Source organism: Nicotiana tabacum, chromosome 22, assembly GCF_000715075.1.
Source record: "Nicotiana tabacum cultivar K326 chromosome 22, ASM71507v2, whole genome shotgun sequence".
NCBI classification, from domain to species: domain Eukaryota; kingdom Viridiplantae; phylum Streptophyta; class Magnoliopsida; order Solanales; family Solanaceae; genus Nicotiana; species Nicotiana tabacum.
In genome coordinates this window covers 173,156,525-173,176,126 of record NC_134101.1, presented here as the reverse complement: position 1 = coordinate 173,176,126, position 19,602 = coordinate 173,156,525, and the positions used below count along the sequence as shown (strand labels likewise).

The window sequence follows — 19,602 nt, the reverse complement described above, 5'->3', positions numbered from 1 at the left end:
TTCACTCGATGAAGACAAAGCATGAGGTAACTTTCACCTCATAAACAATCAATCAGGTAATCAAACAAATTTAGGTTCGGCAAACATAATAAAGATCCAGTCTGTATTTGTTCAAACAAGTAAGTTCGGTATCATCTTTTTTTTTAGAGACAAACGTAGTAGAAATGTAGTCACTGTAGGATACCCTTCTAAAATAATGAGACGAGCCTCGCCAAATAGAATGCAAATTGCGGGGCCCTCAATAAATAATCATAATAAATATTTAGAATTCAGGCTAGGCCGTTTAGTGGATCTCATGGCCTTCCCAAAAAATAATAACGCGTTAGACTCTTTTGGCGCGGCTTAATTAAATCATATTCTTAAATTTGGGTGCACATTGATGTGACCCAAATCCAAATCTCAACGAAGTCAAAATGTGTTGACGATCACGGGCGCATTGATTGTGACGTGGTTCGAGATGCATTTTCACGACGTTGCAATTCTATAAAAATAAGTGATAATGATAAAAGCGGTTTTAAGTTTAATAAAAGCACGTAAGTCATAACATGTATTTAAATCAGATATTTAGCCATTATAACAATTTAAGCGACCGTGCTAGAACCACGGGATTCGAGGGTGCCTAACACCTTCCCTCGGGTCAACAGAATTCCTTACTTAGAATTTCTGGTTCGCAGACTTCATTTGGAAAAGTCGAAAATTTCCTCGATTTGGGATTCAAGATAAACCGGTGACTTGGGACACCAAAAGCCAAACCTTTCCCAAGTGGCGACTCTGAATTAAATAAATAATCCCATTTCGAATATTGTCACTTAAATTGGAAAAACTCCACCCGCGCATCTAACCCTTTGGGGCCGGGCGCGCAAAAAGGAGGTGTGACACTAAGTGAAATTAATATTTTTTTATTCCTTATTTCAATAATCACTGAATCCTCTGTTTTACGCAGGGTACAACTCATGACTTACAATCTTTTGGTTGCGAATGCCATCTTTGCTTTTGACGGAGTTTAGCTGGAGCTCTTTGAATATGGATGAGATTGCGTTCACGTGGTGGAAGAATTGGTATTCGTGTCACAAAATGAACAATTCTCTTTTGTTCTTCTACTGATTGCTCTGACTGTTTCTCTTCTATATCTGATGGTCATATGTCTTCCTCTTTCTTCATAAGATTCTTTATTTGTTTATCTATCCACGCTATTCTGTGAAAATTCTTTCCTCAGTTTGGGTTTCTCTTTATTTGTTCTTTTCTGCTTCATGTACAGATTTCTTTATATTTCAAGTTTGCGGAGTTTGTTGCTACTTCTGACATCACAGGTGAATGTGATCGATCTGAATGGTATTTCTTGCTCTTTCCCATTCTGCTTTTTTTGTACGCTATACACGTAGCCTAAAATTTGCTGAGTAAGCGCCATGACCTGCACAGCCTTTTCATTGTTTCATCTGCCTTACTCTACTCCATCATCTATTCACCTATATACCTCTTTATTTTCCCTTTATTTCTCAATTTCTCTCTGTGAATTCTCTTGTTGGCATATGCAGATACTTTATCCATCGTTGTGCAATTTTCTTTCTTTATTGCACTTCTTCTACTGCTAATCTAAATTTTGGTTGGTAAATGTTCGTTTTCTGCTGTTTTGCATAATTGTTGCTAGAATTTTTATATACATATCAGTAAATATTCCTGATTTCCACATTTACTATGTGTTTTTGATGCCAACTAATCACTTTAGGATTAAACAGTCCTATCAAATTTTTGTTGTTTCAATATTCGTTCAAAGATTGGATCTCTTAATTTACGTTATTTTTTCTGCAGATTAATCTGTGTAAAGATGCAATTCTGAATTGGGAAACGAGCACGGAGAGAAGGAGGACGGGCTGATCTGTTGTTACCGCCAATATACGTCTAGTATGATTGCTTTACCAGGTTGAGTTTCAATCTCTGTTTTTTCCTTTTTCATAGAGTGATTATGAATAATAATAATAATAATAATAATTATCATTGAAGCGACCTATGCACCCACAGAGATGATATGCCTGACTCATCATTTTTAGAGTGAAGTCCACAATTGTTATTTCAGATTCCCCGTTAGGAGACCTGGGCTTTTTGATACTCAAGATTGTAATTAGCTGCTCTGAATGCTTCTTTACCTGGGAAATTTTTTTATAAGTCAATTTGTGTTTCGCTTATACTGATACACTCTACTCTAGATTAACCTAGGTAGGTAAAACTATTGTATTTCTTTTTCATATTTCATGGAGTTGTGGAGATACTTCATTTTTACATAATTCTATTTATTAATCGAGAAAACAGAGATTTCTTTAGATTTTCTAAAAGTAGAGTTTAACATTGCTTTAAATGCAGGAGGATAGTTTTAAGATTTTCAAGTAGTTCAAAGATACCGTAAAATTTTGCAAATTGCCTACAATTAAGGCTTGGTAGTTTGACATTTGAAAAAACCATATCAGTTGCTCTGCCCTCCTTTGCTATTCAGGTTTGCAAGTTCCATACTTTGTTGTAGGAGAAAGCTCTTCCCTCTCTGGGTCAGTTGCATGTACAATTTTAACTGACTTTTTCCAAAAAAAAATCTTTGTTTCCCCCAACTTTTATTATTATGTGTTATTTAGATTTAAGATTGTGTTGGTTTTTTTTTTTTGTGAAATTGATTGTCACAAAGGAAAAAAGAAAAGAATCGTTGAAAGTTGGGAGAATTGCATATAAGCAAAATTATTAGTACAAATTACTGAAAATTTGTGTGTTCGTTCAATGGAGTTTTTACTTAGAAGTTTTGAATGTGTGTTTGTAAGAGGGGTTGATCGATGAAGAGAGAAGTATTATGTATTCATGCTCAAATATTTATGCCCTTTTCGGATCTTGAGAATCCAAAATTTCCAAGGTGTGAAGATTATTGTTAGGCAAACTGCAATATTTTTTTGGGTTAATTCCTTGCTTGGCACTTGGAAGGTTGTGAAGGAGAATGAGAAAGAATTAAGTTTCTTATTTCCCTTCTCACGAGGCAACCAATGGTGCAGCCATGGCAGTTTTAACTCTGCTCTTTGATTAATCAGAGAAAATCTGAGCCTTTTCCATACCTCAGTTTAACTTTTGTTTGAACACTGAAGCTGTATGTTGGAGAAGCTTTCTGGGAATAAATTTGAACTGAAGTTATTAGTTTCAGTCTTAAAACTGCTTTGATTTTTGAACTTTTTCTGCAATAGTTGGGTTTTCATACAAAAGGTAACAAAAATGTCATAATCTAGCGTCTTAATATTTTCATGTCTCCTATAGTTTTGAATTTTTGTAATTTGTCCCACCCCCGTAGCATATGTATTGTCCTCTCATCAACTTAAAAGTATTTGAAATTTGAAAGTAATTTTTATTTGTCTCTGTGGTATAAAAGCTTTAATATGTTTAGTAATTTGACTATTTTTTTTTTATAAAAGTTACAAATCAGTATTTAGAAGCTTCCTTCGTCCTTGTGCTCCTCTTTCTATTCTACACTAAAACAATGAGATTACAAGGATAAACTTATGAATCAACATACAACATGTTTAAGCGCACATTTGATTGTATGAGTTAGAAAGATAGTCATTCCATGTGCTCACATATTCAATGTTCAAAATTTCTGCCATGTAGATAACTAATTTCTATAAGAAGTTAAGCTTTGAATATTCTAACGTTGAGTCATTTTATTTCTCTCTTGGACCTCGCCATCTTGCCTTCTGTCTTGATGACAGACTATTTCCCTTGACTATGTCTGTTTCTTCGTTTTCTTTCCGTTTTATCTAGATGAGATAACATAGTTTAAAGATTTATCATTTGCTAATTGATGAATCAGACAATACTCTCAGATTGTAGTAAGTGTTTATTGGACTATTTAATGTTCCATATATAAGTTCATATTGACAAAGAAAAGTTTAGTTTCCTTAAAGCATCATTTTCTATGTTTTAGTCTTTTGAAGCAGTAACTTTATTTTGGAGGAGAGCGGATGTTGTTGCCTCAAGCCAATGCTTCTTGGGATTTTTACCCACAAGTAAGCTTCTAAAAAACTGGGATAGACTATGCTTTTTTAGAGAAACATTTATGATCAGTTCTAATTAAGATTCCTCATAAAAACTTCCATTTTCTATATAGAGTATGAACTGCATTTCCACCAATGAAAATCATGATTTTACGTTAAATTGGTTGCTTTGATTTTACCAATAAACTCTTCATCACAATGTTGTATTTAAGTAAATAAGTTGCCGAAGCTGCACAAAATTGAAAAAAGGATCCTGATATTGCTTTTATGGCATTGAAAGTATTTTCTAGAGTAAATCACTGTTTAAAATTTCTTTTAAGACTTTTCCTAATAGTGTCCTTCTGGACTATTTTAAATTCAGGTTACATCTATCAACCTATTGAGTAATAACTGAGTTATTCTTCAACTTTGAAGGGTAGTGACATCACGCTTCTGCTGGTGGTAACATTGTCGCTACCTGTAATTCTCTAAAGCAAGGTATGTGTATTATCTGTTAGAAAATAATAAACAAAATTGGCTTTGATGCGTGAAAATTGACTGTCCTTAAAGAGTTATCGCCTGTATACTAATTTAGGGAAAATACAAAATGATTCTCTTCAAGATACAACAAAGCTTGCAATAACACTTGTGATTTTCTATACCATTACGTTGGAATTCTTGTGTATTTATAGGCAACCAACAGACCCTTTCAGAAAAGATGTTTTGTTTCACAAACAGACACGACTATTTATTCCAATTTTGAATTTAAAATTCAAATAAATTTGATTTTTCTGTTAAAAAATAATTAACTTTAGGATCTCGTGCCTGTTGAGTCAATTTCGTGCCTGTTGAGTCAATCTCGTGCCTGTTGAGTCAATCTCGTGCCTGTTATGTGCTATTTCATAATGATCAGTTCCGAGGCTAACAGGCACGGTACGAGTAAGGTCGGTCCCGGGGTGTTTCACATAACAAGCACGAAACTTCTTTCTTCCGATGTGGGAAGAATCCCACTTCCAACTTGCCAATAACAAACTATCTTACAATCCCCCACTAGTTTATTATTTCACTTCATAACACTTGTGAATAATTGAAAGTATCTTTTACAGATTTGAACTTTCCTTTAGTGTAAGTATATTAAAGTTTTGACGAAGTTAATGGTATCTTAAGATTTGAACCACAAATCCTTGTGCCAAAACCGAAAGTACCACACACACAGCGTTATCTAGTAGCTTAGAAAATCCAGTATTCGCTTTAGCACGTTTACGACCATGTGCTCATCCTGAATTCATGAATATTTACAAGATCAACCCTTTAAATCTTGCTAGAAGCGGCACCACTTCAATATTCATATAGGTGGAATTAGTTACTATGTCCCTGTTACTCCAGACATTAATAATTCCATTAAGATTAATCAACCTCTTCATGTAACAGTATGCACTTTGGAGTTTGTCTTTATGCCCCTGTTATAACAAGCATTTAACAACTCCTTAACTCCTCATATAACAGTAAGTAGTACAATAGAATTAGGGCTCCTAAAGAGGAGATCAGTGCTTAAACAATACAAGTAACTTGTTATTACCCATTGAACTTATATTGTTAGAGTGTATACTAACTCAAAGTGGGGTTCCTTATTCCTTGTATTTAATTTAAGGGTCTCAGCCCCATCCCTCCACAAGTTTGTTGTACTACATCTCTACCTAATGGCTTCGAAAGTGGATCAGCCAAATTCTTATTTGATCTCACATATATTATAGCTATAGCTCCATTTGTAATTAATTCTCTTATATAAGCATGTCTCAAGCTTATATGTATCGATTTCCCATTATATATTTTATTGTGAGCAACACACATTGTAGTCTCACTATCACAGAATATGGAAATGGCTGGCATGGGTTGTGGCCACAACTTTATATCAAGTAACATATTCCTCAGCCATTCTGCTTCTTTTCCAGCAGCTGCTAATGCAATAAATTCAGATTCCATAGTAGAATGGGAAATACATGTTTGTTTCTTGGATGCCCAACTAATGGCTCCACCGCCTAGAGTAAATATCCATCCTGATGTGGATTTATTATCATTAACACTTGTAATCCAACTTGCATCAGAATATCCCTCTAATACATTAGGAAAACCATTATAGCAAATGCCTAAGTGCTTTGTATATTTTAAATATCCAAGTACTCTACTTATTGCTTTCCAATGATCATTACCTGGATTACTGGTAAACCTTGAAAGTTTACAAATAGCAAATGCAATATCGGGTCTAGTGCAATGCATTGCATACATCATACTACCTATCGCACTTGCATACTCCAACTGTGCTACTGCTCTTCCAGTATTTGCAGTTAGCTTAACACTAGAATCATAAGGAGTATTATACCCCTTTATTCCTAAATGACTGAATTTAGTAAGGATTTTATCTATATAATGTGCTTGTGACAAAGTCACTTGCTTGTTATCTCTTTTGACCTTGATTCCCAAAATAGTATCAACTTCATTTAAATCCTTCATTTTAAAAACTGAGGTTAGATACTTCTTGGTCTCGATAATTCCTTGTAGATTCGTACCAAAAATCAGCATGTCATCGACATATAAACAAATTATTACTCCATATTCTTTTGTAAATTTAGAGTAAATGCACTTGTCTGCATTATTATGTACGAATCCGGTTGATAGTATTACACTATCAAATCTTTCATGCCACTGTTTAGGCGCTTGTTTAAGACCATAAAGAGACTTTATCAATTTACAAACTTTCTTCTCGTTTCCCGGAAGAATAAAACCTTCAGGTTGTTGCATATATATTTCTTCACTAAGGTTCCCATTTAAAAAGGATGTTTTAACATCCATTTGATGTACGTAAAGATCATAGATAGAGGCCAAGGATAAAATGACTCTAATGGATGTTATTCTTGCAACATGAGCATATGTATCAAAATAGTCTATGCCTTCCTTTTGAGTGAAACCTTTTGCAACTAATCTTGCTTTGAAGGTTTGGACAGAACCATCTGTATTGTACTTTCTCCTAAAGACCCACTTACAACCTATAGGTTTTGATCCAAGAGGAAGATCAACCAAAACCCAAGTGTTGTTGGATATAATTGAGTCTATTTCATCATTAATGGCCTCTTTCCAAAAAGCTGCGTCTCTAGAAGACATTGCTTCTTGAAACGTCTTTGGGTCTTCTTCAACATTTAATACAATTCGAATTTGATTACAAACGTTTGTCCTATCTCCTTCAACAAGAAATACTATAGATTGTGAAGAAATAAAATCAGAACCAAAATGTTTTTCTTTTCTTATTCTTTGGCTTTTCCTTGGTTCTATCTGCATATCATCACTTCTTTCCTTAGTTTTAATAATTTCAGAAAGCGACAATTTATTAGCATCAATACGTTTTCCATTTATTTCAGTCATTTCATCAACATTGTCATTCATAAATCTATTTTCAATAAATTCAACATGTATAGATTCTATAGTGACATTAGATTCTAGATCTAGCAGTCTATAAGCTTTGGAGTGTTGTGCATATCCTACAAAAACACTTTTAATTCCTCTATGGCCCAATTTTGTTCTTTGATAGTCAGGTACTCTATAATAGGATATACACCCCCACACTTTAAAATAATTTAAATTTGGTTTTCTACCATTCCAAAGCTCATAAGGCGAAATATGCATACTTTTTGAAGGTACTCTATTTAAAATATAACATGCAGTTAGTAGTGCTTCACCCCATAAATTATGTGGCAGATGTGCATTAAGTAACATAGCATTAACCATATCCACCAAAGTTCTATTTTTTCTTTCCGCTAACCCATTTTGTTGAGGAGTATAAGGGGCACTCATTTGATGTATTAGGCCATGCTCTTCACAGAACTTATTAAATTCGTTAGGAAAATATTCTCCGCCTCTATCACTTCGAATAATTTTAATTTTCCTACTCCTTTGATTTTCCACAACAGACTAGTATTCTTTAAACTTTTGAAAAGCTTCGTCCTTAGTTCTAAGTAGGTAAACATATGTAAATCTAGAGAAGTCGTCTATAAAAGTAATAAAATATCTTTTGTCTCCTCTAGTTAATTCTCCATTTAATTCACACAAGTCTGAATGTATTAAATCTAATAGTTCTGTGGATCTTTCAACTTTACGAAATGGGTTCTTAGTCATCTTTGCTTGTATGCAAATTTCACATTTTATATGTTGAGTTTTCCATGAGATATAACCAGTTTTAGACATATAATTCAAGGAGCCAAAATTTAAATGTCCTAGTCTAGCATGACATAAACAAGAATCAGACTCAACGATGTAAGCAGAAACATAATTTATTTCATTAATACTCAATTTGAACATGTCGTTACAGTTATAGCCTTTTCCAACAAAAACTCCATTCTTAGACACTATTACATGATCAGACTCAATAACTATCTTGAAGTTCTTTGACAGCAAAGCAGCGGACATTAAGTTTTTCTTCATATCAGGAACATGATACACATTCAGTAACGTCAACTTCTGGCCAGATGTGAAGTTAATCTCAATACTTCCTTTTCCAGCAACATCTGTCGCAACATGGTTTTCCATCAAGACTTGTTCAGAATCCTGCACTTCTGCATATGTCTTGAACATCTTCTTGTCATAACAGACATGAATAGTAGCACCCGAATCTAGCCACCAGTCTTGAGTATTTGTAGCAGCGGTAGCCACATTCAACTCTATGACCATACCAATTTGCATTGCGGAAACTATGGCAACCAGTCCTTGGGCAGAATTTTCCACTACGTTTGCCTTTTCAGAATTTCCAGATTTTTTAATCTTTCCAGACTTTTCGGTATTGCCTGCATTGAAATTTATTCCTGCCTTTCTATATCTGCAGTCCCGAATCATATGACCTTTCTTTCCACAATGATGACAACTAAAGTTCTTTCTCTTTTTAAAAGAAGACTTTTTGGAAACTTTCAGATGTTTGTTCCCACTTCCTGAATCATTCTGACTGACAAAATTGACTGCGAAACTCGAAGGCTGACTAATAGCATCACGAGCACGAGTCTCACTTTCAATTTGAATGTGAGTACGAAATTGTTCCACAGTCATTTTATCCATAGAATGTAGGATTTTCTTTCTATAGTCATTCCAAGAGGAAGGCAATTTCGAAAGAATAGCACCTATTTGAAGTGCATCAGGAATTTTAACTTCAAGATCACTTAGTTTTGATACTAAGATTTGCAGTTCATGAATCTGATCCATTATAGTCCTAGTATCAAATATTTTAAATTCAAAGTACTGCAGAGCCAGGAATTTGTCAATACCTCATTTTTCATTCTGGTATGCAATTTGTAGAGCAGTCCAAATCTCTCTTGGCGACTTCAGATTGCAGTAAAGATCATAGAGTCGATCTGTCAAAGTATTCAGAATATGGCCGCGACACAACAATTCATCATGTTCTCGTTTCTTCCTTTCTTCCTTGACTACGTCAGAATCTTCTGATGTGGGCTCAGGCATCGGAGGCAAGGCAGAATCAAGAACATAGTAGATATTGAGAGCGGACAACAAGAATATCATCTTGTCTCTCCAACGGGTAAAGTTCGTTCCATCAAAGCGATCAAGTTTGATGAACTCCTTCGGATTCTCAACAACAGACATCAATTTCTCCATAGCAGAATAACTCTTTAAGATTGTTAGAAAATAATAAACAAAATTGGCTTTGAGGCGTGAAAATCGACTGTCCTTAAAGAGTTATCGCCTGTATACTAATTTAGGGAAAATACAAAATGATTCTCTTCAGGATACAACAAAGCCTGCAATAACACTTGTGATTTTCTATACCATTTCGTTGGAATTCTTGTGTATTTATAGGCAACCAACAGACCCTTTCAGAAAAGATGTCTTGTTTCACAAACAGACACGACTATTTATTCGAATTTTGAATTTAAAATTCAAATAAATTTGATTTTTCTGTTAAAAATAATTAACTTTAGGATCTCGTGCCTGTTGAGTCAATTTCGTGCCTGTTGAGTCAGTCTCGTGCCTATTGAGTCAATCTCGTGCCTGTTGAGTCAGTCTCGTGCCTATTGAGTCAATCTCGTGCATGTTGAGTCAATCTCGTGCCTATTATGTGCTATTTTATAATGATCAGTTCCGAGGCTAACAGGCACGGTACGAGTAAGGTCGGTCCCGGGGTGTTTCACATAACAGGCACGGAACTTCTTTCTTCCGATGTGGGAAGAATCTCACTTCCAACTTGCCAATAACAAACTATCTTACATTATCTTGGCTGTTGTACTTCACAGTAAATTTGATATTATGGAGGACTGTAGTATCGATATTTAACATTTTCACACCGATTGAAATGTCTCATTTAAGCATTGCATTTTTTTGGATCATCTCTTTGGAATCTAGAGCCTATTATTTAGGAGAACACATGGTCTACTTTAATTACACGCCTTCTTTTTCTTTGTGGGTTACAGATATCCAATCTGGTTCAGATTTTGTTTCAACGGCCAAAAGACATTGTTCGGAAGTTGGTATAAGGTGATTTAGACCTTGGCATCATTGCTGTCGACACAATCAGTGAATATTGTCAAGTAAGAACCGAATGTTTCAGCTTATTTGTCCATATGAAGCATAAAAAAGAGCCAATTATGATACAAACTTAAACTAATTATATTAGTTGCTGACGTATTTCTGTGGCAGGGGAATGAAGATCTCATCATTGTCCATGATTCCCCTGACTATGCCCATTGTCGTTGTGCTTTGCGATATTATTTGCGCTTTTTAAATGCCGATGATAATTATATAACTGGATTGTCATTGAATTTATGGTTCTATATAATAACAGCATGTCACATTATGATTGAACTAATTGTACATCATTCTCTACACTTTTTAAATGTCGGTGATAATTATATAATTGGATTGTCATTGGATTTATGGTTCTATAATTGGGAACTTACCAACAGCTTGTCACATGACGACTGAACTAATTGTACAACTGTCCATCTAAAATACCTATTCGTGCTGGTGTGGTACATCTTTCTTTGCCATATCTTATTATATGATCCAAAGATGAATTTTTCCATAGTTAGGTTATATTATTTCCCGAGAAAAGCTGAAATTCAATGAAAGAGCTAACATCTTCACCATTTCAGATCCTATTTTTCACTTGGGGCTAAGTTACATATTTACACTGGCTGAAAATCTGCCTTTAAGAATCATTTAGATGATGATTGAATGTTCTCTCATGTTTAAAGTGGTTCTCAATTAAGGATCTTTGCAAGTGAAAGGTCCTAGCAAGAATTTGTTGCTGTATCTTATAACTATTCATATGCAAAGTGTATTCAATTATTAGAATCTTATAAATGGAAAGGCATCGTTAAAATGGAGTTTCTTTTGATAAATGTTTTCTTTCTATTGCTCTTTCTTTTGAGTTGTTTATTTTGCTGTCAACAAATTAGTTATTGTACACTTATGCTACCAAATAAAAGTTTAATCTCTTTGTTGTCTTCTTGCCCAACAGGAAGAAAATAAAAAAATAAAGAGATTGTGCTGGAACATACAGAAAATATATCAGAATATTACCTGATGGTTTTTATTATGCACAGGTGCTACCTTCTATTTCCGCCAATTCGGATGATTTGTATTACGGATATGTGCTAAGACTTATTCTACTTTTGCATTTCTCATATCAGCTTGTTGTCTCGGATATCAAGCAAAAACATTCTGCTTCCTAAGAGCACACAAACTATCCGGGATGTAATACAGCTTGTAGAATTGCATATTGATTTAGATACTTGCACACTATCTTTTTGATGTGCTTCATTCCTATTTGACTTTTGATGCAACTTTAAAGTTAATCAATTGTGTTCTTACTTTTGCAACATTTTGAATCAGATTGTGTGGTATTTGTTCAAATTTGTTCACGTTCAGCGAAGGAAAGTTTTATACATTAAATCAAACACTAATAAAGTCGGGCTGCCTCCAACTAGTGTGTATCATAAGCGTGAGCTTTCCAAGGTGGACCATTACTACTGATTCACAAAATTATGTCTCGAAATGTTTTTTTTTTAAAACTAAATGTATTTTCATTAATCACCAAAGTGAAGAATGTCTCGAAATGTTGTTGGCATGCACAGTATGCATATGTCGAAAGAGTTTAAGTTTGCATTAATGATGTAAAAATAACGGGCTGGTGTGCAGTGGAAGGATAATAGGTTGATGTTCTTCAAGTCCAACAAATGGACCAAGTGCATCAATAGCCACTTTTAAGTCTGTTGTTTAAAATATGTTCACGATTTAAAATGTATTTAAAAATTAGTCAATTTATCCAAACTTCCAGACTAAGTATCCTGAATTTGAAAATTCAGGACTAAGTGTCCTGGACTTTTGAGCTGCTAATTTGAACTATTAATTTAAAACTCAGGAGCCGAGATTCAAACTCCTGGACACAATTTTTAAACTTTAGGACACGACGTCCTAGAGTTTAAACATCAAAGTTTAAACTTAGGACATAGTATTTTCAAAAAAATTGAGGAATGAGTAGTAGTTAATAATATGTGTAACAAAAAAAATATTGTATTTTTATTGACTTAGTATAGTGGTTAAATAAAAATAAAAATATATTTTTAGTATAATGGACAATCAAAAGTGAACAGAGAGAGTACTTGAACTTGGGCCGGGCCGGACCGGAAATTAGATTAATATTTTTATTTTTTATTTCTATAACAGAAAATCAGTTTTATTCTGAATTTTAAAATTTGAATAAACAGACACATGGGCAGGGCCGCATATTAAATTAATGTTTTTATTTTTTATTTCTACAACATAAAATCTATTTTATTTGAATTTTACAGGAGAATCTCTACAAAGTAAGTTAGAAAAATCGGCAAGTATTAAATAGTGGCTTATTATATCTTGAAGAAGATTGTGTGTGTTTTTTCCAATTCTGTATACGGACAATAACTTCTTTAAATAAAGTCGTTGTTCTTCGCCTCAAGCCTTCTCAATCTCGTTTTCACTTTTGTGATTATTTTTTAACACCTATAAGGATTGAGGGAAGTGAGATTCGGACCTACCCATGTGGTAATCTGTCAATGTTGGTAAGGGATGTCTGAACTGAACAAACAAAGAAGAAGCAAACATTAATCTCAGTAAGAAACAGAACAAAACCAAATATATAAGGACGCCTCTTTGCAGCTGTAAAGTAGCAGTGAGAGATTTTGGGGTCTCAATTTTGAGAACGTGCTTGTAGTAAACACTAAAAAACATCTATGGGCCATCAAAACATTAAGAAGAAGCATGTGATTTGTTCTCAGTCTCTAGTGCTATTTGAAATTGAACTGAAACAACAGTGTTAAATTAAAGTCTATATATGATCTTTATATTATTCTTTTTCTGTATTTATTATGTTAGCTTGCATTTTTTTCCCTTATCCAAGGTAACGAGGAGATTGACGAAGATGTCGCACATCGCATCGGAGCGGGATGAATGAAATGGAGGCTCGCTTCCGGGTTTTTTAGGTGATAAGAATATGCCGCCAAGACTTAAAGGTAAGCTTTATAGAATGGTGGTTCGGCCGACTATGCTCTATGGGGCTGAGTGTTGGTCAGTCAAAAGCTCCCACATGCAGAAGATAAAAGTAGCAGAGATAAGAATGTTGAGATAGATGTGTGGGTGTACTAGGAGAGATGAGATTAAGAATGAAGCTATCCGGGACAGAGTGGGAACCGTGGAGGACAAGATGCAGGAGTTGAGGCTGAGATGGTTTGGACATGTTGAGAGGAGAAGCATTGATGCTCCCGTTAGGAGGTGTGAGAGTGGCCATGGCGAGTTTGAGAAGAGGTCGAGGTAAGCCTAAAAGCACTGGGGAAAGGTAATTAGGCAGGACATGACACTGCTTCAGCTCACTAAGAACATGACCCTTGATATGAGGGTGTGGAGGTCAAAAATTAGAGTAGAAAGTTAGTAGGTGGTTTCTTAGTTGCTCACCAATAGTCCTATTCTTAAATCTTTATTTTGTTCGCCCCAGGTATTGTATTCCCCGTTGCTATTATTTGGTACTACTTATTCTTTATCTCCCTCTTTTTTCTTCTCTTCCTTTCTTGCTTTTCTCCTCCTCCTCCTCCTCCTCCTTCTCCTCACCCTTTCCAAGCTGAGAGGCTATTGGAAACAGCCTCTCTACCTGCATTAAGTAGGGATAAGGTCTGCGTACAGATTACTCTCCCCAGACCCCACCTGTTTGAAAATAAATTGGGTTTGTTGTTGTTGCATTTTTTTCCCCCAAAGTTAGCTTGTATTTGACCGAACGAAATTTTGGCTTTTTCTAAGTTGGCGTTTGTGAATTAGAGACAAGTCAATTTGTACGCATTTATATTTGTAAAACAAATGAAACTATACTACTAAAATGCGGTTGAAATTTCTGGGGTTAGATGCTACAAACACGAGGCTAGGGTAAGTCCACACTTTTTGGATAGATCTAGATCTAAGACATGAGAAATCAGTCAATTCCAACTAAAAACAGTTTAGAGCGAAAACATTGAATTCTATTGTCTTATGTTAGGAGTCGTACTCAAAGCTTGACGATTCCAGCCTGATAGATCGAACTAAGCGAGAGAATGATCTTCTTAGATCTTTCGTACTAATATTATGTTAACGTAATACTTGATGGAATTAAGGTGATGGATCGGACCACAGAAATGGGATTCATTGATCAATGAATATATTGATAATTAACTACGTTAGGAGGTGTTATTTGACATTCCTACATAGCCCTTCTCAGTTTGGTGAGGAGGAACACTTTAACTGGTTATTCCTTAGAAGCTTTTGGAACGGACTAGTAAATTAATTAAGCCACGCATTAGTTTTAACAACTATAATCTTGGGCTTTTAATTTTATTATTATTATAAAACACATATGTACTTGGCATCCTGGTGTACTTAGTAGGAGGATTTTTCTAGCAACAGCTAGCGTGCAGTAAAATAATTTCAAATAGAACCTTGCTTGTTATATATATACCATGTTCATTGGAAAGGTTCTAGTAATGGATTGTTATGCAATAAGTTATCTTTTTTTGGTACATTGAAAAAATTATGCTATCCAGCTGAGACTACTAACAAACTTTTCATACTTTCTTGGCCAGTTTATTCTTTGTAGCAGTATTAATCATATGGTAATGTTGTGTACAACGAAGATATAACTGCAAAAAAGGGCATGAATCATTCCATGTGCTAGAAACAGAGAGTTGATATATTAGTCTTATGATTATAAGTAAGTCAAAGACTAGTATATATATTGAGATCATTATTAAGAAATGAAAGCAATGTGTGATGTGCAACTCTTTCATGCATACTCATCTGGAAGGAATCAAATGAAAAGGAATATATATGTAATAATAATTATGATCTTAGTCCAAAGATATATGTCAAATCTTTTGTTCCAATATCCTATTCATCTGATTATAAATGCATTTAATCATTGGCAAGTTGGTTAACAATTAATCACCCTTAGACTATTCCATTTCATTTTATTCCTAGCTACAAATACAATTGTTCATATCTTAACAAGTTCGATTTGTCATCATATGAAGGAACCGCTTACATTATTTCTCTTCCACTCTCTTTTATTTATTTATTTTTTTTTTTTGAACTATTTCATCACATTGTTTAATTAGGACATAAGATGATCCGAAAGAACTGGTATGTATCAGTGAGCACATGACCCCTAAATAAAATTTTGAAACCTTATGAGATTCATTTAAATTGTTCTGAGTCATGGCCTTTTAAATGGGATCTAAGTTGTATACAATTACAATATAATAAAAAGTTGTATACGATGACAGTGCTAAAGAATTTTACACTATATAATTTATTGGTTGTACTCCCTCTTTTCTAATTTATGAAATAAAATTTGATTCAGGATGGTATTTAAGAAAGAAATAAATATTTTGAAATCTGTGACCTTAAACATCCCGTAATATTTTCTAAAAGTTTTTCATTATGAGTAAATTGAAAAGCCTAAGTGAAATTACTTTCAAATATATAAGTTTATTTTTCTTTTTGGAACAAATTAATTAGAAAATGTGTAACATAAACTATAACGGATGAGTACCTAATTTTTGCTCCATTTTCAAGGCTATGACAGACAAAAGAGCTACACTTATTATTGTAGATTGGTAGTAATTCAATTTTGCTTGATGAGGCAAAAATTCATATATTGTCAAGTCAATACACTCAACTTAATTAACTTTTTAACTAAATCTACCAAAACTAATTCTTCATATGCAAGTACGTATTGAGTACCCAAAAAATGTGTTGAAATAACGAGTGGTTGCTGTCAAAACTCAGAACTCATAACTGTACTGACTGAGACTTGAAAGGAACTTGAGAAGTAGTACATTCCTTTTGTAATACTTCGAATTTTATCCCTACCTCTTTAAGTATGCACAAAAATGGCAAATTGAAGAGTCATTTTCTCATTCATCATTTTCATTGCAGGCCGTACTACTGCACCCAACATTATTGAGAAGTGTTCTGTTTTCTTTCCATCTAAAGGCTTATCATTTTGATCTCCCAATCGTGTCGTCGACATCAGCACTTAATTTGTGACGAAAGGACCGGGGCGGCTTAACAGATTTTGTGGCCTCAAGCCAAAACATATTAAAAGATCCTTAAATTTCTTTTGCAATATCTATACTATAATAATGAGATACAAAGTAAATTTCTAGGACTTTGGCGCGCATGTCACAGTTTAGAAATATGTCAAAAATAAAAATATGGTATTAATTAAGTGGAAGAAGGTAGAGAGCGTACGGCGATAATATATCGACTGTCTAATAATAATTACATAAAATATACGTGACACATAGTAATTAAAATTTGAGCCCTTAATATTTCGGGGAGCTAAGGCAATGGCTTTCGTTTGCCTTAAACTTAGGCCGACCCTGCGAAAGGAAAACATCATAGAACATGAATCTCGTAAAGGAAAATGATAAGAATAAAAGGATTTTTACACAAATAGCTGTTTATTTTTTTCTAATTGGTATTATATAAATTATGTACTGATTATACATAATTATGCAAATATTATACATATATTATATACTTGCTGGCTATTTTTAGTTTAAGTGATTAGGTGAACAGCTATTTAGGTTAATTCTTCTAAGAATAGCAGAATAATTTAAATTATAAACGTTGACAATATAAATAATTAGTGCACTAATTAAATCAATTTTATAGCAAGTTATTTTGTTATTTCTCGAGTTTCCTTTTATTACAAAGAGTTATAGTCAATTTAATTTGATGATGTAAATAAAATTTATACATGGCCAGTGCATAGAACTTAAACTCGTAAAGAAATAAGATCACTGTAATTAATCATCAGTAGAGATTGTACAAGTATGTATGAAATGTCAATACAAATAAAAACATATGGTAAATATTTTTACGGAAAAAAAAAAAAAGAGGAACTAAAACGCCTCTACATCCTTAGATACAAAACACCCAAACTGTAGCAAAACTTGGGCCTTTTTGGAGAGGGCTGAAACCTATGGCTATCTTCTGGCTTTTGTAGTATAATGTTTTTTACACAAGTATTTTACATCTTTCTCTTTCCCCCTGTGAAAAAAAATAAGAAGGGAAATTCTGGGGTTTTTCTTCTTCTTTTTTTAATGATTTTTTTCACTTGAATTTAAAAGGTAGAGATGCAACGTCTGTGTGTTGGAACTTTTTGCTTCTTTTGTTTAAGATCTTCTTGATGTACTTTGCCAATATCTTTAGCAATTCTAATAGCATCAGCAGAAGCACCAGCCAGCCCTCTCCCTGTAAATCCAACTGCATATAGCCCAGATTTTCCTTTCCAGTTATTTTGTGCCTTGGGAAATCCATTCTTTGAGAAAAATTCACTTTCCTGTAATAACAAATAACAAAACAATATTAGTCAACTGGTCAAATATATGCTATACTCTAATATTTTTATTTAAATAAGTGTAGAACATTTTCTCACCTGTAGCCAGTAAGGAACATTGCTGCAGTAGCCAGTAGCCAAAACAACTGAATCAACATCAAGTGTTTCACCATTAACAAGTTCAACAGTGCCACAATTGAACTTTTTAATTCCTGGTACAACCTTAACTTTTCCTGATCTGATTTTTTCCAAAGCACCAATGTCAAGTACAGGGGTTTTTCCTTGTGTATTTTTGAGTGTTAATGGTCCAATTGATGGCCTTTTTAGTCCATAACTCTCAATATTTCCAAGAATAAACCATGTTAGAATAAGTAGAATTTTGTCAACTAGCCAAAGTGGTAGCCATGCCATTAATATCATAGCCAGCTCAAATGTTGATTTCCCAAAAATCTCTCTTGGCAAAACATGAACCTGAATAACAGAACAAAACAATATTAGAAATCTAAACTCTGACGTGTGACCATCTCATTTAAAAGTTATAGTTCTGTAGTAATTACTTACCGAGCTACGGCAAACCATTGATGGTTGAGCATCATGATTACTGAGATCAAGTGAAACTTCCATGCCAGAATTTCCACAGCCTACAACAAGAACTTTCTTTCCCCGAAATTTGTCACCAGACTTGTACTCACAAGCATGAATTACTTCACCTCCGAAATTTTTCAACCCATCAATTTCAGGCACAACTCTTTCAGCATTTTCACCAGTAGCAACAACAAGCCACTGACAAATATATTCAACTTCAGAGCCATTTCCTGAAACAGTTTTTACCCTCCACAAGCGACAAGCTTCGTCGTACTTAGCAGATTGTACACACTCATTGAACTGTGGTTTGAGGTCAAATTTCTTGGCATAGGATTCAAGATAATCAATGAATTGTCTCTTTGTAGGGTACTCAGGGTAGTGTTCTGGAAATGGGAAATTTGGGAGTTGACAGAATTTCTTAGGGAGATGAAGTTTCAAACGATCATAAGTTCTTTTTTGCCATAAAGAAGCAATACAATCAGTTCTTTCCAAGATAACACAAGGAACTCCTTGTTCTTTTAAACAAGCTCCAACTGCTAATCCTGATGGACCTCCACCAACAATTACAGGACCATTTACCCAAACACATCTACGAGCAAAGAAATCGTTATCTGAGAAACTAAACATTTTTGCTGAAAATGGTGTATTTTTTTTTTCGGTTTTTGAATTGGAGAAGTTGGTTTTGTTTTTGGTAATGAGAGATAAGTGAATATAGAAGTTGTTTGAAGAAATGAGAGGGGAGAAGCTCTTTATATAGAAGTGTTGGGCAGTGATATATGAAAGGTGCATGTGACAGAAGGTGGGAAGTTAATGCCTTTCGAGGGGTCATTCTCAAATCATAAGCTAAAGTCTGCCCTCTATTTTTTTAAATTTCATGATACTTAATCAATAAATTATTGGATCTTACTAAAATAATACACTTTGATTTTTATATTTGTTGGGAAGAGGGGTGGGGTTGTGTGGAGGTTTAACTCCCTTGTTTTTTTATTTTGAATTAGTAATTTTTTTTCCTTTTATAGCTTTAAGAGTTAGTATAATTTTTATTGAAGTGTATAAACTAAGTGACGATTGTTGAAGATGCTTAGGACCGACCATGGCATGTTTATTTTCGTACTTTCTACGTTTATGTTT

General features: G+C 34.1%; 1 protein-coding gene and 1 long non-coding RNA gene across 4 annotated transcripts; one reads left to right on the top strand and one right to left on the bottom strand.

Moving 5' to 3' along the window:
• Nucleotides 1–945: 945 nt before the first annotated feature.
• LOC107759268 (uncharacterized) lies at nt 946–11,853 on the top strand. 3 transcript variants are annotated; one of them, XR_012705481.1, is made up of 7 exons: nt 946–1,136; nt 1,259–1,332; nt 1,810–1,920; nt 3,947–4,028; nt 4,378–4,493; nt 10,457–11,590; nt 11,678–11,853. It is a non-coding gene; the product is annotated as an uncharacterized LOC107759268 (long non-coding RNA). The 3 variants fall into 3 exon arrangements; XR_012705479.1 differs by having other exon boundaries at nt 950–1,136; nt 10,457–10,573; nt 10,683–11,853; XR_012705480.1 differs by having other exon boundaries at nt 951–1,136; nt 10,457–10,573; nt 11,506–11,853.
• Nucleotides 11,854–17,331: 5,478 nt separating this feature from the next.
• Nucleotides 17,332–19,197, bottom strand: LOC107825840 (putative indole-3-pyruvate monooxygenase YUCCA8). The gene is made up of 3 exons (XM_016652753.2): nt 18,448–19,197; nt 17,986–18,357; nt 17,332–17,889 (listed from the first exon to the last, which is right to left on the bottom strand). Exons 1-3 carry the CDS (start codon nt 19,096–19,098, stop codon nt 17,671–17,673), a joined length of 1,242 nt encoding a protein of 413 aa, XP_016508239.1. The 5' UTR covers nt 19,099–19,197; the 3' UTR covers nt 17,332–17,670.
• Nucleotides 19,198–19,602: the final 405 nt, after the last annotated feature.

What these genes read in the sequence shown, in the direction of transcription:
- LOC107825840 (XM_016652753.2), bottom strand. Translation starts at nt 19,098, where the DNA reads ATGTTTAGTTTCTCAGATAACGATTTCTTTGCTCGTAGATGTGTTTGG. An exon ending in CAATGGTTTGCCGTAGCTCG is followed by an intron (nt 18,358 to 18,447) that starts GTAAGTAATTAC and finishes TCTGTTATTCAG; the next exon opens with GTTCATGTTTTGCCAAGAGA. An exon ending in ATGTTCCTTACTGGCTACAG is followed by an intron (nt 17,890 to 17,985) that starts GTGAGAAAATGT and finishes TTGTTATTACAG; the next exon opens with GAAAGTGAATTTTTCTCAAA.